General features: G+C 43.5%; 1 protein-coding gene across 2 annotated transcripts in view; it reads right to left on the bottom strand.

The window, feature by feature from the left end:
- Positions 1-23,459, bottom strand: part of LOC138261617 (arf-GAP with GTPase, ANK repeat and PH domain-containing protein 3-like) — a 2,246,054-nt gene that overhangs the window by 223,672 nt on the left and 1,998,923 nt on the right. For both annotated transcript variants that reach the window (XM_069210744.1, XM_069210743.1), the window contains exon 15: positions 23,043-23,133. In XM_069210744.1, the coding sequence (XP_069066845.1) occupies positions 23,043-23,133 (91 nt within the window). The remainder of the gene's footprint in view (positions 1-23,042; positions 23,134-23,459) is intronic.

Genomic DNA, 23,459 nt, shown 5'->3' with positions numbered 1-23,459 from the left:
CTCTCCAACACTGCACTATGCCTGTGAGCATAGGTCTATTTCAGGGGGTAAAGCAATCAACAGTGCAGCAGGTGCAGTTGTACCAAGTCCCAGTAGTAGGTGACAAATTAATCTAAATTATGGATTGTTTTTACTTTGCAGCCAGTGGATGCTGGTGGGGGTGCAGTTACTTTGCTCCCGGACTCATGGCACCATTGCTATGCTACGTGGCCGTCTTTCATGTGCCTCATGAACATCTTCCAGCACTGTAAGGCCTGGGGAGGTGTTCTATCCCGTGGGCCTTACAGCCATGGGCTAGTGCTTTGAGGGCCAGCGGAGGACAGTCCACCTACCTGGGCTGAAAGCTTTCTTTCCCCTGCAGAGACAGACCAAGGTGCGAGGCACAGGGCAGTGAAGCTTCTCTTCCCTGGGCCACACAACAATAGACTATCCAGGAGGCTAGTATTGCCCTCCTCGGGGAATAACAGTGCTGGTCCATGGTTGGGAGGTTCCTTCCCCTTGGGTTTTCAGTGCTGGATCACAGTTGCTGGGCCACACAAGCCCTAAACAATAGCTGTTAGGACCAGGGGAGAGCAATAAACAGTACAGCAGTTGCAGTGGCACGAGGTATGGGTATTAAGTGTCCTGTGCACCCAAATTATAACTGTATTTTACAGCCAGTTAATGGAGGTGGTATGCGCTTTTATTTTGCACAAATCCCATGCCACGATTGCTATATTACCTGCTCCTCTTCCATGTGTCTGCAAGCCATGTTCCAGTGCTTTGTGGCCCAGGAGGTGGCACCTTCCCATAGTTTTCAATGTGGTGGACTATGGCTGCTGGGTCCATGGGACTAGGACTTTCTTATGAGTGGAGCTATCAGTAGAGCAGCAGGTGCAGTAGCATCAGGGCTCAGGGATGTTAGAGATCCAATGCAACTAAATTATGTTTGTCTTTTACTGACCACAGGGGCAGGCAATTTGCTTTGCTTCCATCACGGCTCATGATCCAATTTAATCAATCAAACAATCAATCAATCAGTGATTTGTATAGCACTGCTTATCACTCATGGTTTCTCAAGGTGCTGTTGTAAGGGTGTCGATCAACTGAAGAGCCAGGTCTTGAGGTCCTTCTTGAACTGATTCAGCGAGGGGGCATGCCTGAGGTGGGTAGGTAGCATGTTCCAGGTCTGCACTGCAAGGTAGGAGAAGGATCTGCCTCCCACTGTGTTTTTCCTGATTCTAGGTGTGGCGGTGAGGGCAAGTTGAGAAGATCGAAGTTGTCTGGCAGGGATGTAGAACGATATGCAGTGGCTGAGGTAGGTCGGTCCGATATTGTGCAGAGCTTTGTAGGTGTGTGTCAGGAGCATGAAGGGGATCCGTTTGTTGATGGCTGGGCCAGTGCAGGTCTCTAACGTGGCCAAAATCTGGCTTTGGTGGGGGATGTTTAGGATGAGTCTGGCTGCTGCGTTCTGAATTCTCTGGAGTCTTGCTTGGAGCTTCTTCATGATTCCAGCATAGAGGATGCTGCCGTAGTTGAGTCTGCTGCTGTCTAGTGCATGGGTGACAGTCCTTCTTGCCTCGTGGGAATCCACTTGAAGAACTTCTGGTGGAGGCAGAGAGTTTGGAAGCATGACGATGAGATGGCTTTGACTTGGTGCGTCATGGACAGGGTGGAGTCCAGAATGATGCCCAGGTTGCGTGCGTGGGTGGGACACTTCCAATGTTAGCTGGCCACCAGGAGTCATCCCAGGCGGAGGGAGTGGGACCCAGGATAAGAATCCCTGTCTTGCCCGAGTTGAGCTTGAGGCAGCTGTTTTTCATCCAGTCAGCGACTGCTCTAATTCCATTGTGGAATTTGTTCTTGGCTGTTGATGGTTCGTCCGTGAGAGAATTATCTGTGTGTCGTCGAGCAGAGCCATGTAGATACTGAAGAGGGTTGGCCTCAGGGAGGGGCCCTGGGGTACTTCACAACAGGTTTCTGTTGGTTCCAAGAAGACCAGCGGAAGTCTGGCTATCTGGGTCCTTCTGGTGAGGAAGAAGCAGATCCACTCCAGGGCCTTGCCATGGATGCCGGCGATGTGAAGTCTGGTGTATAGGGTGGTGTGGGATACGGTGTCGAAAGCGACGGAGAGGTCGAGGAGGATGAGGGCAGCCGTGTCTTCATGGTCTAGTATGGTGCGGATGTCATCCGTGGCTCTGAGGAGGGCAGTTTCGGTACTGTGGTTGTTATTGAAACCGGATTAGGAGGGAGTCCATTGGTTTGACTCGAGGAATTCCATGACTGCATGTTGACGGCTTTTACAGTTACTTTGGCTGGGAAGGAGAGAAGAGAGATGGGTCTGTTGTTTTTCATATCTCTAGGATCGGCGGTGGGCTTCTTTAGTAGCAGTTTGATTTCTGTGTGCTTCCAGTCATTTGGGTAGGTGGTGGTTTCGACAGAGCGGTTGATTGTCTGGTATAGTTTGTGGGCAATGTTGGCACTGGCTCGGTTGAAGATGTGGGGTGGGCACAGGTCTGAGGGTGCTCCTGAGTGGATAGAGTTCATGAGCTTCCAGATGTCTTCTGTGGAGATGGGGGTCCATTGGCTCAGCGTCGGGCAGGGGGGTGGGGTCCGTGGTGGTGCTCGGGACCGGTGGAGGTGGGATTTGGCTTTCAAACTCTTCGTATATATCCTGGATTTTCTGGTGAAAACAGGTGCCGAGGTTGTCGCAGAGGTCTTGAGAGGGGGGAATAGCTTTAGTATCTGTGCTGGGGTTCGTTAATACCTTGACTATGTTAAAAAGCTTCTTGCTGTTGTTCACATTGGTGCTGATGCATTCTTGGATAGTGGCATCTCTGGAGGCTCCGAAGCATTTGTGCATCATGATGACGGCGTCTTTGTATGCTGTGCGGTATTTCATGTTTTTGTTGTTCCTCCATTTTCGTTCGAGTTGTCCGCAGTTGCATTTATAATCTTGGAGGTCAGTTGTGAACCAGCTGGGTTTCTTGCAGTGCTGGTTTTCCAGTGGGTTTTCTTAGGGGGTTTGGAGTCTTTGCGTAGTCTGCGATCCAGCGGTGGAGGTTGCCAGCTAAGTTGTTTGCGTCCGAGGTCTCGGGTGGAAGGGACTGGCTGAGTGCGCTGGTGAGCTGGACTTTGTTGACCTTGCTCCAGTTCCTGCAGGGTGGGCGGGTGCGGGGGCTTGGGGGCATATGGTGGTCTTGATGAATGTGAAGTGGATGCAGTGGTGCCTGGTCCAATTGGTACATCACTGGTAACTCTCCCAGGGGCATTACCGCCATGACCAAGTAATACAAGGCCCAAAAGCAGTCCATCTTTCCCTAGCCTGGGAGCACTGGACCATGGCAGCGAGGCACGGGGAGAAGAGGTTCTCTGAGGCCCATATCTATTAATAGTTGCAAGTGAAGGTGCACTGTCGTTCTGTGGGGTTATGGGCCCAGTGCACCCAAATTATGCCTATACTTTATTGTCAAGCTACTGCACCGGCTGGGCTATTCACCTTGTTTGCACCAGGGCCCGTGACCACCTTTGCTAGCCCGCTCCTCTGAGATTATCCATAATTGTCCTATGTTGTGAAGCCTAAGTCAGTGTGTTCCTTCCCCTGGACTTCACGGTGCTGCACCAATGCGTAAAGCATTTATGCAGTATCACAACACTACTGAAGTCAAAAATCTAAACAATAAAAATCCCAAACTGAATCAGAAATATGGAGTCAAATATAATAAAATAAGTTACACTAAAATGATAAAAATCGAATAAGGGTAACTGGAAATGTAAATTTTTAAATATTTAAGTAGGAATAGCGGCAAGAAGGCTAAAGTGCCAATGATAGTCAATGGTCATTTTAGACTGGGACACATGCACAATTTTCACACTATCATGATGGAGCACGGATTGGATACACCAACCAGATTTGTCCTGATCAAACATTTTACCCTCTAACTTAGGACTTGATTTAGAGTTTGGGGGCAGGTATTTACTCCATCAGGATGACAGAGTAAAGTACTTTGTCCTCCTGAGGGAGCATCCTCAAGTTAAATTTTGAGATATAACCACTCAATGACAGCTATCATGGTGGTTCTTGTAAATAGACTGAATGTTGACGGCTCTGTCAACATGATGGAGATGTGCCCCAAAACAAGATTTTCTTTTTTTTTTAAACCAATTGATCCCCCATTGCCATGGAAGTTTTCTCCCACGGCACGAAGAGTTACTTTACAGTTTTCTACCAGTCTGGTAGAACAAAGCAGGGTTTTCCAGGAACCACACAGTGGATACACAAGACTTGTTTTAGTACTGTGCCCTTTCCTTTCAAAAGTGCCCCAGTGCTATATGTACCAACCCAGAGCCAGATGTTGGTAGGACAAAGCAGGTCTTTCAGTAACCAGACAATGGATACAGAAGAACTGTTTAGGTGTCCTGCTTCCCTTCCTTTCAAGCAGCTCCCCAATATTATATGTAAAAACCCAGCCAGACCTGTCAGGCAGAATATGGTATTGTAATCAAGACGGATGCTCACTGGTCCCCCCCTGAATAATCAGGAAGGTTTAGAGAAGGTATCTCTGCCCATTCAGGACAGTGTATTGTTTGCTCCTAGGAGACATTTTACACCTCTTTTTTTTACACCTATTCAATGTTAATTACTGGCTCACAAAAGAGGGAGAGCATATGCAGGAAATTCAGGCAGGGAACAGGTAATGTTTTAAAAGTTACTTTTCCTTGATTTTCATTAAAAATTCAACTTCACCTTTGAATTGGATTTTAATATCTATTAACAATGAGAGATCTTTAAAATATATGCCCTTATTTTATTAGCGGTATTATGTATGCTTTTCTTACTGATATCCATACCACGATAGCTGTTCTTTCAAAGTCACTTCCACAGTGATAGACTATTAATAGCTGATAGCACTTCCTAGTATGTCATGTCCTATGATGCCACCTCATGTGCAAATTAGGGCATCACACATTCACTTTCTACTGGGGGCACCAAATATTTTGTCTAACCTCACTGCAAAAAGTGACACTGGAACTAGGGGGGCTGGAGGTGCTATAGCACTACCATAAAACATAAAGGGTGTAGATGGCGAATATACCACGAAGGGACCTTCAAATATTTGTTCATATACTGAATGTCACATATCTCCTATATCTTTATTGAGGTGAGGGTACTGGTCAGCAACCCCCCCTGCAAAAATTGCTGTGACACCACTGGTAATAAAGTGTCGTAAAAGGTGGTGCAAACTAGCCATTAGGCTAGACCCCTCTCAGCCCGCAATTCAGTTGGATCCCAATGGAAGGTTTCCGCAGTAGCCACATCAGTCTGGACAACCACTTTTATTTGTATATTCAAGAACATATATTTTGTACAGGGGATGTTTTCATTTATCATAAAAACAGAGTTTCTAGTTTGACTGAATTAACTCCTGCCTTGGCTGCAAGGACTTCCTTCTTTTTGTGTTAACTAGCCACCATGAAAGTTCTGCGTTATCAGTGCCCAGAAGCATAACCAAGTGTAGCTCTAACCTACAATTCTTGTAAGGGCAAATAAAACTATAAGTGATCGCCCATGAGGAAATTCATATGTGAACCACGTGAATAAGTATTAATTTTTCCTGTTCCAGAAATCTCAAGTCATGCAGTCGAAGGACAATTATAGTCTGGTGCAAGAAGAATGGCTTGTTGTGGAGGTGCCTCAAGGGACAAGAGACTGGATATAGTGTGTGTGTGTGTGTGTGTGTCTGTGTGTGTGTCTGTGTCTGTGTGAGATAAACAGTAAGACAGAGAGATAAGTGAAAAGTGGGGAAGTGTGTACATTTAAGGCACACTCACTTTGCAGTAACAATGCAGTACCTTGCAGATCCCAATGTGTGTCACAGACCTTCGAAGTTGGCCTTAACCAGAGTTGGACTGACATTTCAGATAGTCTGGTACTCCCACATGGGCCAGCTTGAAGTGGCCAGTGTGTAGGCTCCTTTTTGGTTCCATCACAGCCCACAGGACCCTAAAAAGGCATGCACACTTGCCCATTTGGGACTACCAGACTGCCCGGTGTTTTTGTTGCCTATCATAACGAATACAACTATGTTCGGTACATGTTGAAATCAAGAAGTAGAAAAAAACAGTTAGGAAGTTTGGCTCAAAGAGGATTCCACATTTCTCAAATGACAGAGTGCACATTTAAGGGTGCCAAATAGCTTGACAAAGGTTAACTGAAGGAAAGCAACATAGGAAGTTAAAGTGGTAAGAAGAAAGGTTATAATGTTAGGAAAACCAAAAGGAACAGAACAAAAGACTTAAAGTGGAATGAGACGTACTTTTTGAGCAGTGATGGGCTCACCTTGAAATGGTAGTGTGTTCGTGACAAACCTATTATGAAGTCTGACATACACAATACGACAGACCTGATAGCTCAATCTTTTTGGTGTCCTCAGATGTGAAAGAGTGTCAGGGAACCCATGATGTGGTGCTTGCATATAAGCAATGCATGTATTAGGCAGTCTGTAAGCCCCTTCAGCCCTTACTAACACCAAGTGAATCCTGGAGTGGAGTCTCTGAATTTGTTGCTACTCTATGGAAATCTCAAGGACAGATCATGTTGTTAGGCTTCATTGATTCTGTTACTAATGTAGTCAATTTAATACTGTTACTTTTCAACTGCTACTGAACTGGCTTCAACATTTGTAAATTTGGTGGTCCATGTTCAAAACCTTCCAATGGAATAATGTCTGAGATGGATGTGAAATTCATCTCAAATTGTTTGTTTCCATTAGGAAAGACATGACATGGGAAATTTGCGATCAGCACGCATTACTTGAGAGTCGCTTTTTCCCTTACAAATTCATCTCTGGGTAGTAAAAAAGCAGACTGTTGCTGCGACTTGTGTCTACTGTGCCTAATTAAACTGGGAGACTAGCGATCTGTACAAATGGTATAGCAGCGAAGAAGGGGAATTTATACTTCATTGAAGAAATCACAAGTCCATCAAAAAATATGTTCAAAGACAACTCTAAAGGCACCACCGAAGATCAAGATGATCGAGAAAGTGCTGACATTTATTTGCGGACATAGTGAAAAATTAAATATAAAAAAAGGAGTGAACAATAATAACATCTAATTTCTCCTCAACTCAGCAAAAACAATTATTCCCCTTTAATTTAAGGGAACGGCAAACAAGTTTAAGAGGCTCTGATAGTCATGGGGGTCCACCAGGTGGTGAAATGTGTACCAAGCATGAAGTCTGCATCATTAGTGAGCACCCCTCTCCAAACACTGGTCATCAGAGCCTGGTAAACTAGTAACATATGGGCAATTGCTGTCATATATGAATAGCAACCCCAATTAAAGTAACTGTTGTCAGGTAGGAGGTAACAGTTTAAGGATAAAGGACTGTATGATATAAAAACCGAGGATTTTAGTGCCCCATAATCCAGATGGGTTTGTGTCCCCTCATCCTGGAATGGATATGTCAATGGAGACAAGCGAAGTATCTTTACTGAGTCATATTAAGAGACAAGTGCCAGGTCAGACTCTCACTGATCCTCTTTTAGTTAGGACCTGTAACACAGGGACTAAAATATCAATACCTAATCTGGTTTTCACAACCGTTAGTGGGCCTGAAGTCAAAGAAGATAAATTGCACTCAATGACCCCTATGGGGAACTTAATTATGGCGGACATAAGAATGTAAAAAGTGCTGCTATTCAGATACAAGTGGAAGTTCATATTCACCCCAAAAAACATATTGGCACACCATGATAAGGTTATCCTAGGGGTTAAAAAGAGTGAGATACAGTCGGAAATAATGCTACTATCTAAAAAGCAAAATGCTGGCACCCATGAAAAATACCAGGAATATGCAGGGACCCAGTTCAGTGGAGAAATACAAACACAGGAAGCTCAGGTATCCAGAAACACAGATTGGAATACAACAGAGTTAGTGATAACTCTATATGACTACCCGTTCAAATAGGACTACTCTAAAGAGCTCTCTGATTTGCCCTTCTGCTTGGTGCTGTCAAGCCCTATTTTAAAAGATCTCAGAAACCAAAAAATAAAATCTGACCTATTGAATAACAAATTGTCTCTAAAGAAGGGGGGTGGGATTTGCATTTCCCTACAAGTTTGAAACACCAATTCCTAATAGCAACATATATAGCAGTGTTTATGGGAGGATCTAAGGTTATTGCCCAAAAGGGCCGAGGTAGTGATACTGAAATCAATTTAACTATTGGGTCTTCAATGACGATGACTTTTCAATATATTTTAGAATCAATATTAAATCACCTAAATCAAGCACATAAATAATATGGATGCTTGGGCTAGAACAAACAACTAGAGGGGAAGTTATATGAAATAAAGAGATACAAACACAACATGCATTGTGCCAATCAAACCTAGTAAACAGGATCTAGAGAAGCAAGGGCTTACCTAAACAGTGCTGGGATCCAGCTGAAGCACAGAGTGATAGCAGAGTGTCAGGAGTCCCTGCCAAGACTGCTTAATCCAGCTCACCTATTATTATGAATGAAAACCTCATGCCTCTTATAAGAGAGCGAAAATCTTTGACCTGACATTGAGAATTGTAGATATATTTGCAGACTGGGCACCTGATCCATATTTGAATCTGTTGTGAATCTTGACGATTCTTAATGCCATACCATCATTATCAAAAATATAATTGAAAGTAATTTTTCTTGTCCCTGTGCCCAATGACAAAGAGGGTTGTTCATATCGGCTTTATGCTATGGTACATTTTCTTTAGAGAGTAGTACTAGCATTTGTTTTAACACTATTGATGACCTGAGATGTGTGGGCTTCAATATTTAGGAGGAAATTCGAAACAGATTGGTGGGGGGAGAGAGCCCAATAAAAAAAGTGTCAAGATTTGCAAAGCCTATTTGTGGTCACAATTTGCGACCACAAAAAGGCTTTTTCCGATGCATCAAAACCAAATTGCGAATCAGTAACATATTACTGAATCGCAATTTAGGTTTGAGACGAAATACTGATTCAGCATTTGGAAAATGTGTGTTTAGCCTGTCTCTTCCGAATACTGAATTGCAATGGTACATATTAATGTTTTGGGACCGAATTTCAGGTGCAAAACATTAATCTTTACCTCCTTCTCAAATAAGGTGGTAAGCCATTCGCAAACGGGAACGAGTGAATGTTGAAAAAATATATATTTTAAGAGTAGGCAGTGGTCCCGTAGACCATTGTTTACTCTTAAAAAATGAAAATTGCACTTTTCATTTTTGTTTATATGCATCCTGTTTTCATTAAAGGAAAATGGGTTGCATTTAAAGAAAAAATTATTTGTTTAAAACCAAATAACAGACATCATGGTCTGCTGACTTCAGCAGGCGACCACCTGTGTGATGGCTGAGTGCTAGTGGGTCACAATTTGTTACCTATCTGATTAAAATTCATGTGGTAGGTCGACTTGCAACCCATTAGGAATCGCCAATTTAAAAATAAAATTGCGTACTTTAGGACTAACAGTTTCCTAATTGCAATTTGGAAATCACTATTCCGAATTCAGTACATTTGGCCCATAGTGTGTTAAGACTACATCCCCACTCTAATGGCAATATTACAAGCCACCTTCAACAGCCTGAAATGGGACAAATAAAAATACCAACAACAGAAACAGGGCAGAGGATAAGTACAGAACACTATGTGCCAGAGCACGAGGGCTCAATGGAATTAGACTGTTATTATGTAGCAATAGTGATAAAAACCAGGCTGACAAGAAATATCCTTCGTACTTCCTGATAAGCGCAGTACTGGTCTATTTTCATGGAATATTGCAGGGCTCACAAGCAATTGGCAACATGTTAAAAATAAGCTTAAGGATAATAGGTTTATGACAGCAGCCCTACAGGAAACTTGGACAACTAATGAAGTGTTGTTCGAAGATTATATAGCATATCATAAGAAGGCTGTCAAAGATATTTTTGGATGACCAATAGGAGGTATTTTAACGTTAGTAGCAGTGCAGAATGAATTTAAAGGTGATAAATGTTTTTAAGAAACTCTTTGACTTTTTAACAATTGTTATTTCTGGAAGAAAGGACTCCACGGAAGGGAATGGAAAATACTGCAACATCATCAACATTATAGTGGCTGTGAATCTCACTCCAAAAATCAGCAAGGTGAGGAACTATATATGGTGATTCGTCTAATCAGGGAAATCGGCTTTAGATATCACCCCAGCCCAATATTAATTCTGGGGGATGTTAATATAAATATTCCTCTATCTGTAAGCAGGGATGAGGAAAGGGTCCCGGGGAGGGGGATCCCAGACCAAGATTTGAGCCAAGGAAAGTGTAACTGTGAGGGATAGATATTAGACTATGCCTTGAAATAATTAGACTGTAATAAATGGGAGAACCCCTAGTGATTGTCCAGCAAAAAACATATTCAATAATGGGAGAACGACATCATAGATCAACGATGAAGTGATATAATCTGAATATTTTTCCTTGGTGGTTGAAATGGTGGTAGGAGAAAAGACCGGTAGAGATCATAAACCCTTTGAACTAACAACTGAATTACGTTGCTAGTAATAGAGATACTATGGTCAATAGCAAAGAGGTCTGTTGTAAGAATGAAAGAAGGATAGTTTGGATGAATACATTAAAGCAGGACACTGAGAGGCTGATAACTGATTTATTGGTTAAATATGATGGAAATATGTCTAAAGAGATGCTGAAGGCTTATGCAAATCTAATAAAAAATATAAAAGAAAGTTCAGGCAAGAGTAAAGTGTCTATATTATCCTCAGTCTGCAAAACTAGAAGTGATAAGGTCAGAGCTGCATGAAACACAAAAATAAGAGAAGCTAGAACACTTGATCTAATTAAAAGAAAGTGAAACGTGAAGGAAGCAAGAACACCATATCGATAAGAAGTGAGGCAAATTAAGTGGCTTGAAATGGAAAAGAGATGAACAGAGGTTATAATAGCCCTAAGGCAAAAAAGAATCAAGCTTTCTGGAACCTGATATGCAAGATCTTAAGTACAACATTCAAGTCCATTGCAAATCATCTAGAGGAAAAGTCCTGGGTGGAATACATTATAATACTATACAGGATAAAAAGGAAAGATAACAATGGGGAGCCATAGCAACCCCAACTCATACAGAAACCTGCAAGGGTTATGCTTCACAATTTCAAAGAAGTAGAAACATTGGTCAAGAAGCTAAAAATCTTACAGCCCAAGAGGTGGGTGGCTCTTTACCACCGGCCTTACAGACAAATTCTGTACTATGGGCCCAAGTACTCACACCTCTTTTGGAGGCTTTAATGAAAGAAAACAGATTTCCTGAGTCCTGGCATGACTTCATGAAGGTCCCAATATACAAAAAGGGGCCATGTAGTCTGCCAAATAAATATAGAAGGATTACATTGCTAGACATCCTCAGCAACATTTATCGCTGAAACGTCTGAAAGGATGGGTGGAGAAGAGGAACATACTTCTGAAGATGCAGTTAGGTTTCAGGAAGGGGTATTCAACTACAGATGGATGTTTTGCACTTGAGCTGCTTGCCGAAAGATATATTTTATACGACTTGTATTCATCTGGCATCCACCGTTGATACCACGAATAGACCTAGGTTGTGGAAAAAATGGCAAGTTGGGACATTCTGAGAGGGTTATTATGCCTGCTAGCCTAATAACATTAGTGCTCATGAACACAAATAGAGCAAAAGGCAATGGGGTATTGTCTAAAATAATTGAGACACGAAATAGACTTCGGCAAGGTAATATGTTAGCCCCTCTCCTGTTCTCTATTTATATACCAGCTATACTAGATAGTGTGATAGGCGTCCTGTCTTGTCCACCAAGGCCGGGGTAAGTTGAAATAGTGTTTTAATACTGAGTGCATCACACTATCATAATGGACCTCACGCTAGTTGGCATGCAAAGACAGATGTTTTTGCCAACTATTGTGTCGTGAATGATCTGATAATTAATGTGGCTATAACCAAAGTACTCTCTCATGGAGCAGATGAGTTTGTCCCGGAATACAGGTATTTGGGCATCAGTTTTAACCCCTTCTGTGCCGGGGATGTAATGGTTACGTCCACCGGCACAGTGCTCATGTGCCGAGGACGTAAACCTAGCGCTAGCCTTCCCCCTGTGGGCTTAAAGGCAGGGATGGAATGGGAAGCCCTTCCCCTTCCACCCCGACCCCCCTGAGCTCCCCAGTGGCATTGGCGCGCTGACCTCATTAGAGGCCACTTCCCCATTGCGCTGAAAGCTCATGTTCCAGCGCGATCGGAAGAGAAATGCAGAGCATTTCTCTTCCGATCATGTGATGGGGGCCCTGAGAGGCTTCAAAGGGAAGGAAAGGAATTTCCTTCCCTTTGATCCGGCTTTTGAAATGCCCACTAGACACCAGGGATATTTAAAAAAAAAAATAAATTACTGTCCCCATGGGAGCGACCCTTGAATATTTAGCAATATTGTTGTTAGGCCGATCTGCCCCCAGGGGGGGCAGAATCCACTAGGCGCCAGGGATCGTTTTTTTGGGGGGGGTTTTGGCGTTTTTTAGTTTTTTAGTTTTTTAGTTGGGGAGCGACATGGGGGCGATTTATATTTAGGCCATTTCTGGCCCCCTTGGGGGCAGATCGGCCTATTTTCATAAAGCCAGTCTGCCCCCAAGGGGGGCGGAAATCACTAGACACCAGGGAGTTTTTTTTTTTTTTACAGCAAATTCACGGAAGGGGAGCGACCCCTTAGGCAAGGGTCGCTCCCCAGGGGGGCAAATTTATTTTAGGCCATTTCTGCCCCCCGGGGGCAGATCGGCCTATCGTTATTAGGCCGATCTGCCCCCAGGAAGGGGAGAAACCTGTAGGCGCCAGGGATAATTTTTTTTTTTTTTTTTTAGAGATGGGGAGTGACCCCTTAGGCAAGGGTCGCTCCCCTGGGGGATAAATTGTATTTAGAAAATTTCGGCCCCCTTGGGGGCAGATCGGCCGATTTTTGTAAGGTCAATCTGCCCCCAAACGGGTCAGAAACCACTAGGCACCAGGGATCTTTTTTTTGTGGCCCAATTTGACGCAAGGGGAGCGCCCCGTTAGGCAAGGCTCGCTCCAGGGGGGGACCGCAAATTTATTTTAGGCCATTTCTGCCCCCCTGGGGGAAGATCAGCCTATTGTTATTTGGCCATACCCCCACCCTAAATGAATGGGGCCAAAGTTGTTCTGCCCACCAGTGGCAGATGGGGCAATTACCCCTGATCCACATCCTGGGGAGGCAGAAAGTCTACTAGATGCCAGGGAATTTTAAAAAAAGAAAAGAAAATATTGGGGCGGTGGCTACCAACCAGTATGGGCCTGGTTATGTCCCCACCCCAACTGAAGGGGGTAACAGTCTTTCAGCTCTCCCCCCAACTCTAAAACATCTTATCCCACAGCAAGCAAGAAGACATTTGATTATTTTGGGTTTTGGTTTTACGTTTGGGCCAAGAGAGCTTGGATAACTCTCAAAATCGTCCCACTTGGAATGGTGAGGGCTGCACTTTATTGGCTATGGGACGCTGCCATGTAGAAAAATCCACAAGACCTAGACACATGTGAAAACTAAACATCTGGGTGATTCCAGGGTGGTGTGTTTCACATGCACCCCGCACCATTATTGTACCCACAATGCCCTGCAGACCTCCAACTTTGCTGGAAATCACACATTTTTCCCACGTTTTTGTGATTGAACCTTCCGGAATCTGCAGGAATCCACAAAATTCCTACCACCCAGCATTGTCTCATGCTTACCAATAAAAATTCTGCTGCACTTGTCAGCCTAAAAATGTTTTTTGCAACCTGCCCTTTTGGACCCCCTTTGGTTCCCCCTTAACGTTGACATGTTTTTGGCTCTTCCCTTTCACAAGCACTTGGCCCACCAACACAAATGAGATATCATTTTTACTGGGAGACTGAGGGAACATTGGGTGGTATTAAATTTGTCCTAGGGCGGTGATCCCACACAGAAATGTGGGAAAAATGAGATTTTTTAGCTAAATTTGAGGTTTGCTGAGGAATCTGGGTAAGAAAACATTGGGGGATCCACACAAGTCACACCTCACTAGACTCCCTCGGGTGTCTAGTTCTCAGAAATGTCTGGGTTTGGTAGATTTCCCTAGAAGGCTGCTGAGCCCAGGAACAAAAACGCAGGTGCCCCCGCAAAAACAGGAAGTTTTGTATTTGATAATTTTGATGTGTCCAGATAGTGTTTTGGGGCATTTCCTTTCGCAGGCAGTAGGCCCACCCACAAAAGTGAGGTACCATTTTTATTGTGATACTTGGGGGAAGGCTGGGTTGAAGGAAATTTGTGGCTCCTCTCTGATTCCAGAACTTTCTGTCACCGAAATGAGAGGAAAATTGTTTTTTTGGCCACATTTTGAGGTTTGCAAAGGATTCTGGGTAACAGAACCTGGTCAGAGCCCCACAAGTCACCCCATCTTCGGTTCCCCTAAGTGTCTAGTTTTCAAAACTGCACAGGTTTGCTAGGTTTCCCTAGGTGCCGGCTGAGCTATTGGCCAAAATCCACAGCTAGGCACTTTGCAAAACTGCTATGTTTTCTTTGTGAAAATGTGATGTGTCCACATTGTGTTTTGGGGCTTTTCCTGTCGTGGGCGCTAGGCCTACCCCCACAAGTGAGGTACCATTTTTATCGGGAGACTTGGGGGAACCCTGAGTGGAAGGAAATCTGTGGCTCCTCTCTGATTCCAGAACTTTCTGTTACCGAAATGAGAGGTAAAAGTGCTTTTTTGGCCAAATTTTGCAGTTTGCAAAGGATTCTGAGTAACAGAATCTGGTCAGAACCCCACAAGACACCCCATCTGTACACATGCTGTATTTTGGCTAATTTCTTGGTCTCCTTAAGGGGATCCCACAAAGTCTGGGTACCTCTAGAATCTCTAGGATGTTGGGGAAAAAAGGACGCAAATTTTGCGCGGGTAGCTTATGTGAACAAAATGTTATGAGGGCCTAAGGGCGAACTGCCCCAAATAGCCAAAAAAGGCTCAGCACAGGAGAGGAAAAGGCCTGGCAGCAAAGGGGTTAATAAGAACCTTAATTTTAAAAGCCCCTTTAGAACCCAAGAACAGCGAGGTAAAGCAGTGGCAGATTTTGTACTGAGACATAATTCAGCATAGGTGTTAAGAGAAACATACAATCTGAAAATAGAGTACTTACTGTTATATGGATCAGAAATACCGGTAGAGAAAGAAATAATATGTCTATAAATAATAAAAATTTATCTCTGGAATTCCTGGCTTGGACTGTCAAGAGTAGCAGTGAATTTGGCATTGCAATTAGATGTAGGTCTTCTGAATATTAAATTTAAATACCTGCAAAGACATATGAACTATTAGTAAAGAATAATGGATACGGCTTAGGGATCAGTAAGGTACATATATTTTAATCATACCTTCAGTCTGAACCTTACCTATCTTGAATAGTTAACCTTGACAAAATTATGAGATCTATAGACCCAAAAAGGATTTTTAAGCAAAGTCCAAGACTGGTGTCAATCAAGAAGAAAACAATAAAAGTTATTGGTAAAAGCAGCTGCCAATCCTTACAATCTTGAGAACTGTAGTCTCTGACCTCATCAACTTTCCCATATGCAGGAAACTGGATAGGGTTATAAGCCGTTGAATGCAGAAACTAAGAATGGGCTAAGCTGCCCAGTTTATTGATTAGATTTGACCTAAATCGGAAAAATGAATTCAGCTGGGTGGGGGGTGTTTAGGAATGTAAACATTCTGTAAAAATGTTTCTCGCTTATTGATTCATCTAATGGTAGTCTGTTCAGCCTCGTTCTAAAAAAAAGAAGGTGTCTTTCATTACCTGTTTTTGAGCATTGCAGATCAGAATAATTGACGTTTTGTTGACGATGGTTATGAAATGTAATAATGTAACCCTGTGATTTAGGCTAGGTAAACTTTTTCAAATGATCAAAGTAAGGTTAGAAGTAGTCTATGCTGTGGAAGGTATAGTTGGTGAAGATTGTATAAGAGGGTAATCAATTAAATATATTCTGATAAACACTCTACTTAATCATTTGCTGCTTTAGATTTGATTTTGAGTTGATGCAATGTATAATAGTCACATTCTGAGGTAACCCAGTGGATGTACCCATTGCTTTAGTTTTATTTACATTAATACTAGCATTCCATTTTTTGTATTCTTCTATGAATGCAATGTAACTCATGCTGTTAGTTTTTAGCATCAATTTATTACCCCTTGAAAGGTTGTAGATACGTTTAGGCATAGAAGCAGATAATGTAATAACCTGGTAAGTTTTGCCACAACATTTCGATTTGCACACTATAAAATTTCTTGCTGCTATGACACAAATGCACTTTATGTCATCAATTGCCCTGAGGTTAGCTTTTTTGATACTCAAGGGGGTTAACCATACAACAAATGTAATTAATTGTATTTTATAGTGTTCATAATTTCAACAATAAGCTAATAGTTTTAGCAACAGACATGTTAAGCTTAGGGCTTGACAGAGGCAGATTGGTACTCTTAGCATACGTTGCCTAATTGTATCAAGATAATTTGCGTGATGCTCTTTGTCTTCTGGAGAGGGGGGTTGGGGATACTCTGGGCCATATTTATACTTTTTGACGCAAAACTGCGCTAACGCAGTTTTGCGCCAAAAAAATTAGCGCCGGCTAACGCCATTCTGAAGCGCCATGCGGGCGCCGTAGTTATTCAATGACGTTAGCCGGCGTTAGCCGCCGGCGCTGCCTGGTGTGCGTGAAAAAAAACGACGTACACCAGGCAGAGCCGGCGTAGGGGGATATGGAGCTTGGGCGCCAAAAAATGGGGCAAGTCAGGCAGAGGCAAATTTTTCGCCTCAACCCGATTTGCGCCATTTTTTCCGACTCCCAACCCCCATTGAAATGACTCCTGTCTTAGCAAAGACAGGAGTCATGCCCCCTTGCCCAATGGCCATGCCCAGGGGACTTCTGTCCCATGGGCATGGTCATTGGGCATAGTGGCATGTAGGGGGGCACAAATCAGGCCCCCCTATGCCACAAAAAAATAAATAAAAAAAACTTACCTGAACTTACCTTAAAGTCCCTGGGATGGGTCCCTCCAGCCTTGGGTGTCCTCCTGGGGTGGGCAAGGGTGACAGGGGGGGTCCCTGGGGGCATGGGAGGGCACCTCTGGGCTCCTTCCGAGCCCACAGGTCCCTTAACGCCTGCCCTGACCAGGCACTAAAAAACGACGCAAAAGCCACTGGATGTCTTTTTTTTTGACCTGCCCACTCCCGGGCGTGAGTTTTGCCCGGGAGTGTAAATACGGCGCACATGCCTCGGAGTCAATTTTTTAGACGGGAACGCCTACCTTGCATATCATTAACGCAAAGTAGGTGTCCACGCTAAAAAATGACGCAAACTCCATGGACTTTGGCGCTAGACGCGTCTAACGCCAAAGTATAAATATGGAGTTAGTTTTGCGTCGGAATTGCGTAAAAAAAAACGACGCAATTCCGGCGCAAACAGAGTATAAATATGCCCCTCTGAGTCTACTTGCATTAAATAGAATGTATAGTTTTACACTGCTTTTAAAATGTTGTTTTGCGTGACAGCATAATATCAAAGTAAATACATTTTATATTGAACTTAATGTGGCTGTCATGTATCACCTAGCTTCAGTCCTCATTCAGACAGTTAAATGACAAAAGTTAATCAAGTGACGGAACCAAAAAAACATTGCTTCATGACCCACAGCCAAAATTTTGTGGTTGACAGTTTTTAAAATGTAATTACAACTGGCTGCATAACTCTTGCACCATCACATTTATATAAACCTACGATTTTTAATCATGCATGTTACCATTCACTTTTCTGTCAACCATTTCTAACGCATTCAAAAAATATGAGTCATTCATCCATATGACTGTGGTGGACCTTTTAATGGACGCTTAAGTGGCATCCGCAGTGTGCAGACACTAAGAAATTGACCATCCATTTGTATCTTTCAGGTGATTTAGTGTGTTGTTTGATAATATGATATAACTTTGATCATATGATATAACTCTGGTCTGCTACTACTTTCAGACTGACTGCAAGAATTTGCAAATCCTTGCTTGATTCACATTTGGAGTTGTGGCAAATGTAATGCCCTATATCATGTGGGAATTTCGTTTATGCCTGTACTAGTGCTTCTGGTGACCCCAGTGCTCTTGGGTGAAGGTGTTTTCCAGAACAGCTACTTTGGAATCAGTCCAGACCTATTAACAAGTGAGGGATAGTCTTGATAGGTGCACATGTTCCAACAGACTTAGGGCCATATTTATACTCCGTTTGCGCCGGATTTGCGTCGGTTTTTTTTACGCAAATTCGACGCAAAACAAACTCCATATTTATACTCTGACGTTAGACGCGTCTAGCGCCAAAGTCCATGGAGTTTGCGTCATTTTTTAGAGTGGACACCTACTTTGCGTTAATGATATGCAAGGTAGGCGTTCCCGTCCAAAAAAGTGACTCCGAGGCATGTGCGCCGTATTTACACTCCCGGGCAAAAATGACGCCCGGGAGTGGGCAGGTCAAAAAAAATGACGTCCAGCTGCTTTTGCGTTGTTTTTTAGCGCCTGGTCAGGGCAGGCGTTAAGGGACCTGTGGGCTCGGAAGGAGCCCAGAGGTGCCCTCCCATGCCCCCAGGGACACCCCCTGCCACCCTTGCCCACCCCAGGAGGACGCCCAAGGATGGAGGGACCCATCCCAGGGAACTTAAGGTAAGTTCAGGTAAGTATTTTTTTTAATTTTTTTTTGTGGCATAGGGGGGCCTGATTTGTGCCCCCCTACATGCCACTATGCCCAATGACCATGCCCAGGGGACATAAGTCCCCTGGGCATGGCCATTGGGCAAGGGGGCATGACTCCTGCCTTTGCTAAGACAGGAGTCATTTTAATGGGGGTTGGGAGTCAAAACAAATGGCGCAAATCGGGTTGAGGCGAAAATTTTGCCTCAGCCTGACTTGCCCCATTTTTTGACGCCCAAGCTCCATATTCCCCTACGCCGGCGCTGCCTGGTGTACGTCATTTTTTTTAACGCACACCAGGCAGCTCCGCCGGCTAACGTCATTGAATAAATACGGCGCCCGCATGGTGCTTCAGAATGGCGTTAGCGGGCGTTAGATTTTTTGACGCACAACTGCGTTGGCGCAGTTGTGCGTTGAAAAGTATAAATATGGCCCTGAGACTTTGCCAGTGCCTGAAAGCAACTTTTGGTAAAATCTGATCCATAGGAAAGCAAACAACAGGCCTGGTATTCTGAGGGTGTTTGGCGATGAGTGCACCTTTCCATACCTAATAAACGGGCTGATAACTTGGATTTCAACAAATAGTACAGTCTGAGAACAATAAGACATATGCCATGGTACAAGCAACAGTAGCGACAGGCAGGACAACTCCTCAGTACCTTGATTGGTAATGTTAGCCAATAAAGGCACCCTACTAATGGGACATATCAATGTAAGCACTGTGGACACCTTGGAGAGTGCTTTAGTGGCATGTGGCACCCTTCAGAGTTGCCCCAGGCATTGTCTTTATTAGATACTTGGGTCTTAGCATGTCCCTACCTGTTGGTCAGGAAACATTATCTGAAAGAACAAATCTTCCTATCAGGTAATTTACGAAAAGAAAGGACCGCTCTCCAGAGACCTGTCAATATCTCCCCTGTTTCTTTTCAATACCATTCTATATTCTCTGCAGTGCAGAAAATTTAAAATGTAGGACCTGATGAAATTGATTCCCCAAGCTAATTATAGTATGAAAGAGAATCTCTGAGCAAGAAATCAAGTAAGAGGTGCTCAAAGACAAGGCAATGAAGAACTTGAGATCTTGCCATGAACGCAGCACTTAAAACTGATGGTATTGGGCCTGTGATAGGCATCTCTAAATTAGAAATTATATAGGAGAGGAAAACTGTTTGCTCTTTTCAACACCTGCAAGACACTTATGAGGTGACAGCACGCAATTCTATCGCTATCTACTTCTCTGGCATGCACTTGAGGTATCACTAACCCTAGCACAGACCCTCCCACAAAACGACAGATGGGAAGCCCAGGTCACCCAAATTAAAATAATACCAAAAGGCATCACACAAATCTACTGCACACTGGTAAACAACACAACAGATCCCGTGAAAGTACTGAAGAAACAGTAGGAAACAGGACGTAGGCACACTAGAAGAAGAGGACTGGACGAAGTCAAAAGTGGCACCAAAAACACTAGCTCTTATACAACTAAAATACCTCCACATAGTTTATCACAGCCCTACATGATTACAAAACATGAATCAGAGCTCTGATCCTTATTGCCTGCGATGCACTGTGGCTATGGGCCCGTTCTTTCAAGCTATCTAGGAAGGTTCTATAACACAAAACTACTGGAGCAACATAAGCACCATCTTGACACAGGCATCAAGGAGGATGATTGCACCAGAGCCTAAGCTGAAGTTACCGGGGATAATGGACGAGTGGGGAGGCAGAAGGGGTACCACGCTTCGGGTCACCATGGGCTTTTTGGTCGTTAAAAATTACATTGTACAACACTGGAGATCAGAGTGTCCCCTCAACGGAAGAATGGTAAAGGGGTATGGACTATTGTGCCATAGCAGAAAAATTTGTATAAAAATCGAGGGGATACCCTGAGACACATAAGAAAGTATGGGGTCCGTGACTGCATACTCAGAAGGGTAAAAGGGATAAAGCACAGCAATAGAATGGTAATTAAAGCCTTATATACTTCTGATTGGGGATCATCAATAGCTTATGTACAGATGACTGCAAGTAGTGAATTGTGATTAAACAGCCAAATGTCAATAAACAGAGTTATTGAAAAAAGATAGTCTACTGCAGAGGTCTTCAGTCTGTGGGGTGCGACCCCCAGGGACAGCGTGGAGTCATGGGAAGGGGGTCCCACATTCCCCAGCCTTACTATCGGCACAATTTCTTATAATGAAAAAACATTCTCCTTCTTTTTGTAAAACAACTGTCAGGGGAGGTTAATTCTGATATTGTAAATGCTTCAGCTGAAGTGTCATTCAGGGAGTGTCCTGCGCTGTGAAACCGAAGCCGGGCAGACAGACAAACAGATTCCTGCCAGTGTGCCTGTTGCCTGAAGGAAATGCAAATGTGCGCTAAGAGTTAGCTTGAAATTGTAAAGGTAATCTGCAAATGTAAAAGATGCTTGGGAGCCAGTACTGGCTTTATATGATTGAATCTTTGTGAGAAAGATGTATTCTTTTTGAGTGGTAGTGCAGTTAACAACTCAGCTGTGATGTGAGCGCTTTTAATTGGAGTTGTATTTATACAGCACTTACTACTACGAGTAGATGTTAATGGGGCAGGTATGTGAAAAAATTGCACTACACAGTCTGGGTATTGCTAAAATCTATATAATGGAAGCACCATTTTATCGTAAAACTTTGAATGCATTTTGTAGCAATATATTTCATATTGCGCGTAATTCAAGTTTTAAAAAATGACTTGCATATTCACAGTGTTTTCTGTCACAGGTTGTGACCTGCAGCACTATAAATACACAAGTTACTATTTTCCACTGCACCACCCAAGATTTAATTGTGTGGCTCTCTGGTTACAATCAGACCACTGCAGTGCATTAACTAATAGAGGTTTCAAAACATACTATTGTGCATTTTCCACTGAGTAACAACTTTTTTTATTAAATTTTCCTTTAAGCTGTGTGTTATTTTATATGTAGCTACTCGACGGTGAGAGACCTAAAAAACGTACAGAATAGTTTGTTTTTAGCCACACCTTGGAACACGTCCCCAGGGTCAATGACACCACCCCTATTGTATGCAGCATCACACTTCCCATACTTTTTTAATGCACCTCGACAACTGGTTGGCCTTTCTGCCCATGCATGTGTGGATGGTGGAAGGTTGACAAGGATTGGAGTACTGCACTGCGCGCTGTACTGATGCCTCAGTGAATACAGTTTACTCATCACAATTTAGCTGGCACTAGTTGTGATGGCCTACGGGTTCAGCTGAACTGGCTGCAGCAGTCTGATCACAACTGAGATTTACTCAGCCAGGGCGGCAAGCAGCAGTAATGTTTCCTTTTCACGCTGCTGACTGTGCCTCCAGTTTGCTGCATGCCTCATTGACAATGTGCAACCACTGACTTAATTTTAGGCTAAATTGAACCCTGAATATATGATTTTTTTAATGTGAGTGGCACCTCACCCTTAAGTCGGGCAGACATGTACTGTCCTACAGTAGAGTGCTAGCTGCTGCTACAGCTGCTCTCCCGCTCAGTGCCTGCCTCAGCATATGGCTGCACCCCTGCACCTACACCAGCTCTCACTGCCACGCAGCAGCAGAAGAAGAAAGCATTGTGTTGCAGGTGCACACATTAATTAAGCCCTATGGTGCATGGGGGCAAAGCGCAGGATGTTACACCACTGGGTCAGGAAGCGCTATTACATGGTTCTCCCTGCTCAGACTCAAGGCCCTCCAGCCTCCCCCAAACATGACTGAGGCCAACAACAGCAGCAAAGTAACGTAATTAGGTGTCACCCACAAAACTTTGGTTTGTTAAACACTGGCTAATATTATTTCTCTATTGTAAAAATGATTTGCTGTGGGAATTGGGGGCATTTATGGTTTGCGATGATGAGGAGTACTAGGTTCTAGAATTTTTTGTCAGGAGGGGGTCCTTACGCTTAAAAGGTTTTGACAGGGGGGGCTCAGCATCAAAAAGTTTGAAGAACTTTGGTCTACAGTATACATTGAAGGTGGCAACCAATGGAAAGGTGCAAAAAAGAAAGCAGTAAATAAAACCTTAGATTACCTTGACAAAAGAAAAGAATTTCGTTTTTTGGAGCTCGAGTGGGCATAAAGGGTGTGCATATATCTGTCACCATAAACTACATTGTGGTGGGCAAGAATGTTCCTGTGACCTCCGTGGCCAGAAGTCTGGAATAAACATGCACAGAATTTACTAGTAAGAGGTGGACAAGACCTGAGGCAGACTGTTGAGAGAGATTCCCACATTTACTCACTTGGAGTGTCGCAGTCCACGCAAAAACTGTTCCCTCGCACATTGCGGATCGACTGGATGGCAAAGGCATCAGTTTGGCTGCCTATTCTGGTCTGAAAGAGAGCAGAGGATTAACCATCAAAATTAATCAAGGTTCCCCCAGTCACCCACAAACCACACTTGAACCACCCAATTCCTCTCATGTGACCCTTTTCCATTCTCCCAACTCAGTTCCATGCCTCACTGTTAAGTCTGCAGCTATACACATTCTCTTACTCACCCCCTCAGCCTTTAACTCCTGCCCTTTGTTTACTAATGGTGAATAACTGGATCCCGAGGATCCATGGTAAAGTGACAATGGAAAAATACTGACACAAAAACAATGATCTATTTTCACAGTTGCTTTAAATTTGGAATCATTTCAGTTCTTTAGTATCTT

Source organism: Pleurodeles waltl, chromosome 10 (assembly GCF_031143425.1).
Source record: "Pleurodeles waltl isolate 20211129_DDA chromosome 10, aPleWal1.hap1.20221129, whole genome shotgun sequence".
Lineage (NCBI taxonomy): Eukaryota > Metazoa > Chordata > Amphibia > Caudata > Salamandridae > Pleurodeles > Pleurodeles waltl.
Note: the sequence above shows the minus strand (reverse complement) of the source record. Positions and strands in the feature narration are given on the sequence as shown.